Below are 10,242 nucleotides of genomic sequence, written 5' to 3'. Positions count from 1 at the left end.
TCAGCTTCAGCAAGTCCTTCCAATGAATATTCAGGACTGATTTCCTTTAGGATTGACAGGTTTGATCTTGCAGTCCAAGGGACTCTCAAGAGTCTTCTCCAACACCACTGTTCAAAAGCATCAATTCTTTGGTGTTCAGCTTTATTTATGGTCCAACTCTCACATCCATGCATGACTACTGGAAAAACTATAGCATTGACTAGATGGACCTTTATTGGTAAAGTAATCTTCTAATAAGGAGCTTCACTTAAATGGATGGTAGATTTCATTAATGAACCAATAAAACTGGGAAGAGGGTTTACCACAAAAAGAATAGTATCTTTTTTATTGAGAAAGAGAAACAGCTCAGAGAAATTATTTCTAACCTAACAGCTGAGAGGGTGGATTAAAAATCTTGATTTGGAGCACTCTGTTTCTAGGAATTAAGGCTGCTTAGGAAATCAAGAAATTTAGAAATGTTGCTTCAGTCTTATAATAGCAGTAGTAGAAAAAGGAAAGCAAATTATAGTAAAACAAGTTAAACTGAAATGAGAAGGAGGAGAGAATGGAGGTCAAATTATAAACACGTGTATTAGACAATGGTAATTTGAAGGCCAGGAACCAGTTCCAGGAAACTATTCTCTGAAATATTAAAGTCACTAAAAAAGAGTAAGCAGTATACATTCTCCTTAAAGATGGAAAAAGCTTAAGGAATGGTATTGCCTGAGAAGGTAGTTACCTAGGTATGACCTAGACCCTGAGAAAACATACAAAAGAAATATATGGAGAAGAAAAGATATATTTAAAGGTCAGGTAGACACAGCTGTGAAAGAAGTCCAGGACCTGGTTAAACAAAGTCAGTGGAATAACAAGGGAAAATGAACAAGACAGCATATTTTCCTTGAAAACATTAATTTTTTCCCATTTATAAAACCCCAAAGCCAAGAATCATTTCTTCACCAAAAATTTCCAAAATGCTTTCTTCACATCCCTCTTCCTGAGACTGTATATTAAAGGGTTCAGCATGGGGATCACTGTGGAATAAAACACCAAGGACACCTTATTCTGTTCCAGGGAGTTACTGGAAGGGGGCTTGAAATACATGAACGTGATAGATGCAAAGAAGATCCCCACTGCTATGAGATGAGAGCTGCAAGTACCAAAAGCTTTGGATTGACTCTCTGAGGATTGGATGAGAAAGATACTGTGGAAGATGAAGGCATAGTAGATGAAGAAAGCTAAGGTGGGCACCAATGTGTTCAATCCCACAATGACAAAAAGCAGAAGCTCACTGACGTGTGTATTGGGCCAAGACAGGTTTAGGAGAGGATGGACATCGCAGAAGTAATGGCTGATGACTTGGGACTTGCAGAAGGACAGTTTCATCATGGCACTTGTATGGGCTAAGGCAGAGAGAAAGCCCAGGGTGAAGGAAACCAAGATAAGCACTGAGCAGACTCTAAAGGACATGATCAGGTGGTAGAGCAGTGGGCTACAGATGGCAACATAGTGATCGTATGCCATCACAATGAGAAGGTCACCACTGGCCACCATGAAGACCAGGAAGAAAAAGAGCTGTGCCTTGCACTCAGAATAAAAGATCGTATTTTTCTTCACTAGGAAGTTCACCAACATTTTGGGGGTAATGACAGAGGAATAGCAAAGATCAATGAAGGATAAGCTGCTGAGGAAGTAGTACATAGGGGTGTACAGCAATGGGCTTACTGCAGTCAAGTGAATCAAGCCCAAGTTCTCCACCACTGTCGCCACATAGATTCCCAAGAATAGGAGGACGAGCAGCAGCTGGAGCTCTGGCTGTGATGTTAAACCATCTACAATGTAGCTTTACTTGAGAGAGAATAATAAAATTGGCTTGATACCCAAAGTTCAGACACTATTGGGAAAGTAGATGCTTGTCTCTTTAGGATCTGATGAAGTGGGTATTTTTGTCAAGAAAGTAGAATTCATAAAGTTTAATCTTTTGGGTAGAGAATGAAGCTTAATCCTTCATAGAAGTTGAATGCTGTGAAAAGGAGATATTCCTGTTTGTTTCTTTATCCAAAACAAATGTTATAAAACATCTGTATGACTTAGATCAAAATCTTTGTTAACTTCAAATCTTAAATGCTATGATTGTATAATGACACACAGAGTCTAAAGAATGGGCTGAGAGCACTTGGCATAGAGTCTGTGTGACTAAAGCAAGTCAATTACCCTCTCTCAATCTTTGTTTCCTCAACTAGAAAAAGAGTAGCTATGAAGATAAAGACTTGTACTGAGATTTGAAAACTTCATTCCACTGTGTTACCATTTGTTATTTCTTACACTTACAAAATATGTTCTGAGTTTACTTTACCTGTATATGCCAATGTTCCCCAAAGTAACAGGCACCCTTACTAACATAATGAAAGTATAGGAGTGTATTCACCAAGAAAAGCAGTGTTTGTTCCAGGGTCTCATCAAGAAGGGCACTCTCTTTAACCATGAAAAGCAAAAAATTTTTTAAAAATTATAATTTAAAAAGCAAAGCAGTTTGGTGATTCTGGGTGTTTCTACAGTGGCTTTGGAATAACTGTCAAGAGTTTGGTGCATATCCAGCTCAGTTCAGTCGCTCAGTCGTGTCTGACTCTTTGCGACCCCATGAATCGCAGCATGCCAGGCCTCCCTGTCCATCACCAACTGCTGGAGTTTACTCAAACACATGTCCATCAACTCAGTGATGCCATCCAACAATCTTATCCTCTGTCGTCCCCTTCTCTTCCTGTCCTCAATCCCTCCCAGCATCAGGGTCTTTTCCAGTGAGTCAACTCTTCACATGAGGTGGCCAAAGTACTGGAGTTTCAGCTTCAGCATCAGTCCTTCCAATGAACACCCAAGACTAATCTCCTTCAGGATGGACTGATTGGATCTCCTTGCAGTCCAAGGGACTCTCAAGAGTCTTCTCCAACACCACAGTTCAAAAGCATCAATTTTTTGGTGCTCAACTTCCCTCACAGTCCAACTCTCACATCCACACATGACCACTGGAAAAACCATAGCCTTGACTAGATGGACCTTTGTTGGCAAAGTAATGTCTCTGCTTTTTAATATGCTATCTAGGTTGGTCATAACGTTCCTTCCAAGGAGTAAGTGTCTTTTAATTTCATGGCTGCAATCACCATCTGCAGTGATTTTGGAGCCCCCAAAAATAAAGTCAGCCACTGTTTCCACTGTTTTCCCATCTATTTGCCATGAAGTGATGGAACCAGATGCCATGATCTTAGTTTTCTGAATGTTAAGCTTTAAGCCAACTTTTTCACTCTCCTCTTTCACTTTCATCAACAGGCTTTTTAGTTCCTCTTCACTTTCTGCCATAAGAGTGGTGTCATCTGCATATCTGAGGTTGTTGATATTTCTCCTGGCAATCTTGATTCCAGCTTGTGCTTCTTACAGCCCAGTGTTTCTCATGATGTACTCTGCATGTAAGTTAAATAAGCAGGGTGACAATATACAGCCTTGACATACTCCTTTTCCTATTGGAATCAGTCTGTTGTTCCATGTCCAGTTCTAACTGTTGCTTCCTGACTTGCATATAGGTTTCTCTAGAGGTAGGTCAGGTGGTCTGGTATTCCCATCTCTTTCAGAATTTTCCAGTTTGTTTTGATCCACACAGTCAAAGACTTTGTTATAGTCAATAAAGCAAAAATAGACATTTTTCTGGAACTCTCTTGCTTTTTCAATGATCCAGTGGATTTTGGCAATTTGATCTCTGGGTCCTCTGCTTTTTCTAAAACCAACTTGAACATCTGGAAATTCATGGTTCATGTATTGCTGAAGCCTGGCTTGGAGAATTTTGAGCATTACTTTACTAGCATGTGAGATGAGTGCAATTGTGTGGTAGTTTGAGCATTCTTTGGGACTGCTTTTCTTTGGGATTGGAATGAAAACTGACCTTTTCCAGCCCTGTGGCCACTGCTGAGTTTTCCAAATTTGGTGGCATATTGAGTGCAGCACTTTCACAGCATCATCTTTCAGGATTTGAAATAGCTCAACTGGAATTCCATCACATCCACTAGCTTTGTTCGTAGTGATGCTTTCTAAGGCCAAACAGGTTAGGTTGACTTATTAGTTGCTGTTTCTTATGCTATCATCTTTTGGTTAGATCTCAGTGTTATTGTTAACAATTTGAGGGAGGTTTCCCTCTAGTTCTTCTCCACAAAAGTGTTCACATAAATAGAGATCATCTATGTTTGAAGTTATGTTAGAATTTATATGTAAAACCATCACAGTATTTTCGTGAAAACAGAGATTTTAAAATATTGATTTGATTTTTTTAATGTAAAGTTTTATTCAGACTATCCTTTAAAAAGTTATTTTTAATTGAAACATTATTACTTACAATATAGGTTTCATTTCTGCTGTGCATTAACATGAATTAAGTATAGGAGGGGGCATATGTATTAACTGTTTTTTAAAATGCTGCTGCTCGTGCTGCTGCTGCTAAGTTGCTTCAGTCATGTCCGACTCTGTGCGACCCCATAGATGGCAGCTCATCAGGCTCCCCCGTCCCTGGGATTCTCCAGGCAAGAACACTGGAGTGGGTTGCCATTTCCTTCTCCAATGCATGAAAGTGAAATGCATTGAAAGTGAAGTCGCTCAGTCGTGTCCAATTCCTAGCAACCCCATGGACTGCAGCCTACCAGGCTCCTCCATCCATGGGATTTTCCAGACAAAAGTACTGGAGTGGGTTGCCATTGCCTTCTTCCATTTTTTAAAATGAGTTTTTGATAAATAAGTTGCATTTTTACACAAAGTTACTGGTTGCATCTAAGTTTTCAAATTTATGTAAAATTATTCATATTCTCGGTATATATATATTTTAAATTTCATCTGACATTTTAAGTTTGTAACACTTCCTAATACATGATTATGTAGTTGCTATTCTGGTCACCAGGGTCACTTCTCCCTGCAGTGGAAGGGCCTGGTGTTTGAGATAGATGATCACAACAGAGCACATGAATACTGAAGAACTGATGCTTTTAAACTGTGGTGTTGGAAAAGATTCTTGAGAGTCCCTTGGACTGCAAGGAGATTAAACCAGTCCATCCTAAAGGAAATCAACCCTGAATATTCATTAGAAGGACTGATGCTGAAGCTGAAGCTCCAACATTATGGCAACCTGTTGTGAAGAGTCAACTCTTTAGAAAAGACCCTGATGCTGAGAAAGATCAAAGGCAGGAGGAGAAGGGGACAGCAGAGGACAAGTTGGTTGGGAGGTATCACTGACTAAATGGACATAATTTTGAGCAAGCTCCAGGAGATGGTGAAGTACAGGGACGCCTGGTGTGCTGCAATCCATGGAGTCCCAAAAAGTCAGACACGACTGAGTGACTGAACAAAGAAGGAAAGAGGAGAAGAAGGTAAATGTTCTTCCCAATCAAGTAATGGCTAGTGAAAGGTGAGGTGATTGCACTAATGCCCCGACTTCCATATGGAAGGAAACTGCAAGAGCAGAGAATAAGTATCCCCTTATCCTCTGTTCTTGGAGTCCAAGTAACCCCACAATAATTTTTACAGACTAATATTCTACTAATAAAAATTATTGGGGCTCTAAAGTGTCTATTTGTTATATGTGCTACTTCCCACTCATACTGAATCATTCCCTTCTCTGTTTAAGTATTTAATTTTCCCTGAGAAAATCCCCTGCAGACTGACATATGAGAAATTTCCACCCAGAGAATTCTTGCACATTTTTCAGGCACCCCAGTATTATTACCTAAGATGAAGAAACAATTGAATTCAAAGAAGAGGAAGACATTAAGCAAATATACACAGTTAAGACATATTTGGAATATAAGAGGGAAAAGTGGGATTTTGGGGGGCAGGGACTAGGAGTCAGTATATCAAAAGAAAATGCTGGAGCTCTGATAGAGGCCAAATTATGAAAGACAATATTATGGTATTAACTTTGAATATACATACACAGTGGCTATTTTTAGTTTAGTTTTTTTTTTTTCATTTTATCTTATTGTGATAATTTAATTTAACCTACCAATCTCTACATGGTATATTAATTGATCTGCTTTTGAACAGATATGACAGATTTGGTATAGATAAATAAAATGTAAATATCATGGAAAATAAACTTAGAAGCATTAGGACTTCTGAGATAGGTTTGAAAAATAGTTTTATTTTACCCAGTGAAATACATCAAAAGCATATTTTCAAAGCAACCAGCTACATTTGTCCTAGAGATGTATTCTTGGAAATTGCTACCAATATTAACAAAATAACTCTTACTGTTCTAAAGCTCTTTTAATTTCTTTCTGCATTTCATTTACCCTCAGTAAAATTCCTTGCTTTCTATTTCACTGCACAATTTTTCTTGAGAATGAGAAAAGAAATATGCTTACCATGTTTTAATATTTGAAAATAGACTTCATATTTCAAAACAACCTCTAAGACAAATATTCACTTAATTCATTGTCAAAGCAAAGTGGAATTGTTTGTCAGAAATTAACAAATACTTTCATATATCTTATTTATGCCTTAAGATATGAAACTACAATCACTTTTAAAATTATTTTTAATGAATTCATGCTCTAAAACCACAAAAATAAAATATATATGCATGATTTGTATTGATTTTCTGAAACATTTAAATTAAAAAAATCACTAAGATTAGATGCAAAGATAGACACTGCAGGATTTTTAAGCATTTTAATTATCTCTCAAATTTTATATTAAGCAGTATCTTCATCATACTGAATGGTTGAAATACCAACTTGTATGTTTTGGAAGCAAAGTATATTACAATATTAAGAGTATAAAACACTGAATGATTTCCAAACACCAGGAATACAAAGATGAAACAAAAATCAATCTGAGTTTTATAGGATTTCACAATATATTAGGGGTAGCAGAGAAATAATTCTTTGTCAAGATTAACTGGGTCAAGTAGTGTAACAGGGTTAACGAAGACTACTTAAAACTATGAAGAACTGATGAATGCTAGAGAAGTTGATAGATACCAAACTGTGAAAGGCAGCATTTACCATAGTACTTATTTTCAACACACATCTACACTGACTGCTGTTTTATATTTTTTCATCTAATAATTTCTAAAGACTAATAGAAGTTGATAAAAAATTTGCAAATGTTAATAAAACCTGGAAAGAATGAAAATAGTAAATCACAAATGCTCTTGTTCACTGCTTTTGCTTTTGTGAGCAAATTTGAAACTGTGTGTCATATGAATTCTAATATGGACACCAAAGACATACTTAGCACTAAGTACTCAACATATTGGATATACCACTTTAGTGTGTAGATGGATATTTTGTGATGTTATTCTATTAATTTATTACAGAATCTGCAATATTTGTCCCAGAGGTAGATATCATTCCACATAGCAAAGACTGAGTAATAGTAATTTCTCTGTTTTCCTTAATGTTGCAATTCATTTCAGTTCAGTTCAGTCTCTCAGTCATGTCTGACTCTTTGTGACCCCATGGACTGCATCACACCAGGCTTCCCTGGCGTGTTGTGTGTATTTACACACACCAATCTACATAAAAATAAATCAATCGTTGTTGTCCATCATTGTGCATTAAGAAAAGCACTGTGAAAGTAAATTGTTACAAAAATCATTCTAGGAAGGAGAAGTGATGGTAATTCTTAGAATGACTTGCCTTCTCCCCAAATATCTCTTTTTTATGACTCAAAGTTTAAAATCAAATAGAAGCATTCACTTATTCCAGACATAATTATTGAGCCTTTACTAAACACCCAACACTATGTTAAGCCCTAGAGATATAACTGAGAAGGTACCCAAGGTGCCTTCCTCACAGGGAAGACAGATAATCAGATGATTAGAAAAGCAGGTGAAAATTGCTCTCATTACTGCATGTCAGGCTTGACTGCTACACTCTGGGAAATACAAAAAACAGCACCTAAATTTACAAGAAGGGTTAAATAGGTTTCCATTCAACTGGTACTTAAAACACCAACAGAAAATGAAGTGGGTTATAAATAGGTAATAAGAGCATGCAAGAAAAAGGAAAGCAAATAGAATATAATCAGGGAGGAAGCCTCATTGTTCAGTGAGCAAAATGAGTTTTCACGGAAAGGCAGAAAAATGAAAACAAGGGAAACCCTCTATGTACTCTGTAAGTTATCATGTGATTCTCGTCCCACTTTTGAAAATCCAAGTTGAATAAATAAACATGTGTCTTACCTAACATATTCCATTGTATTTAACGGAAATTCTTCCTGCAAATAAATATCTTAAAATTTTCTTATCGTTAAATACCTAGGGTGAGATTAAGCATTTAGGAAGGAAAGAAATTTCAGTACACTGGAATATATGCCACAAGCGTATACCTGAAGGTCATCTATCCATCTTTCTGTCCAGGAAAGACATCCTGGAGTTCTGGATAGACAGACTGAGTAAGACAAAGGACTCTTTCTTTGTACATGAAGGTGTCTCAGGCTAAGAGAAGAGCTTGTAGAAAAGTATGCAAAGAAAAAAAAGTTTATTTAATTTGGGAAAGTTCAGTGTAACTTTAGAGAACTGGGAAGAAACAGGGAGGAAGGAGTTGTAGCAACAGTAGATCAGACTGGAGAGGTGAACAGGGGTTCAAACAGAAAGATCCTTGCTTGGCCTACTGTGGAACTTTGCCTTTACCTTGAAAGAAACTCCAATGAATAGAGTAAACCACGGTAAATGTGATCTTATTGGAAGCATGGTAGGAGCATTCCAGTTGCAGTGTGGAGAGTGGATTTTAAGGGGAACGACAAGAAAGGGAGAAGCGATTTGGAAGGCTGGTGTCTGGATGAGAAATGATGAGAGATGTTTATAAGAAGAACAAGAATTGTTAGCAATTGGTAAGTTGGGTGTGGAGGACAAGTAAAGAGAGAGGGCTCAAGGAAGATACCAATTTGGGATTTGAGGAATTAAGTAGATGGTGCCATTCACAATGATAGAGACCAAAAGAAGAGAAGAGAGTTTGGTAGGCTTGGTGATGTTTCTGTGATTAAGTTGATTCTTATAAATTCAGATGCCTATGGAGCATTCAAAGAGAGATATTAGGCAGTTAAACATAGGTTTGAAGTTCAAATGTGAGTCCTATCTGTGTTTTCTGTGTAGAAATTTTCCATAATCAGAACATTCTTATCAACTATGAACTACTCAACTTACTTTAAAAAGGTGTGAATATTCTTGCTGATTTTTAAGAGGAAAACACTGGGAGGGAAGATAGAAATAGAGGAAGAAGAGAAAGAAAGAAGGAATAAATTTCACAACTGTGAGACCCCCAATTCTTTGCTACAAATATTAAGTTGCATCAGTTTCTTCCCAATCACCCTATAAAGTAACAGGATACCCATATTTTGCATAGTGACCAACCCAAATCTTCTAAATCAAAGTCTTTCTGTTACACAGTATTTCTATTATACCTCACTTCTTCCTGTGTGAAAGAACTCTATACAGGAACAAAAATGATTTTGAAAGAAAGCTGTATTCTATTATAGTAATTAATACTGCTCCAGCTCAGAAAAATATTTTTCTACTCAAGGTTTTTTTCAGGGCAACCTTAACCTCCTCTGTTCTGAAGCTGTATATCAGATCATTAAGCATGGGAACCACAACTGTATAGAATATGGTGAACACTTTCTTCTGGTTCATGGACAAAACAGAAGAAGGATGAAGATACATGAATGCCCCTGACCCAAAGAAAACAGAAACAACAATTATATGTGAGCTACAAGTACTGAAGACTTTGGACCTTCCTTTAGTGGAACTGATGCAGAGGATACTGGGAAGGATAAAACAAAATTGAGACAATGATGGTGAGGCCAGGCACAGCAACGTCAAGGCCAACAATCAATGAGAACCACCAGTTCATTGATGTGAGTGCTGGTGCAGGAGAGCTCCAGGAGGGGGAGGATGTCACACATGTAGTGGTTGATGATGCTGGCATCACAGAAGGTCAACCTTAGCAAGCAGCCTGTGTGGGCCCAGGCAGCAAAAAAGGCACCCAAGTATACAATCACAGCCAGCAGAGATCAGACCTGAAGGGATGTGGTGACCTCGTATAGCAGGGGCTTGCAGATGGCCACATAGCGATCATAGGCCATCACTGTCAGTACATAGCGCTCTGCACTGACAAAGAAGCAGTAGAAAAGCAGCTGAGTCATGCATCCTGCATAGGAAACGGTGTTCCTCTTTGACACAAAATTTCCCAACAGTTTAGGGGTGATGACAGAAGAGTAACAGAAATCAAT

At 37.7% G+C, this 10,242-nt stretch overlaps 1 protein-coding gene and 1 pseudogene across 1 annotated transcript; both read right to left on the bottom strand.

Annotated features, from left to right (window-relative positions):
• Positions 1 to 927: 927 nt before the first annotated feature.
• Positions 928 to 8,208, bottom strand: LOC122706320 (olfactory receptor 8D1-like). The gene is made up of 2 exons (XM_043921468.1): positions 8,195 to 8,208; positions 928 to 1,822 (listed from the first exon to the last, which is right to left on the bottom strand). Exons 1-2 carry the CDS (start codon positions 8,206 to 8,208, stop codon positions 928 to 930), a joined length of 909 nt encoding a protein of 302 aa, XP_043777403.1.
• Positions 8,209 to 9,508: 1,300 nt separating this feature from the next.
• LOC122706315 lies at positions 9,509 to 10,242 on the bottom strand (annotated as a pseudogene).

Source organism: Cervus elaphus, chromosome 2 (genome assembly GCF_910594005.1).
Source record: "Cervus elaphus chromosome 2, mCerEla1.1, whole genome shotgun sequence".
Taxonomy (NCBI): Eukaryota; Metazoa; Chordata; class Mammalia; order Artiodactyla; family Cervidae; genus Cervus; species Cervus elaphus.
This window is presented reverse-complemented; position numbering and strand designations above follow the sequence as displayed.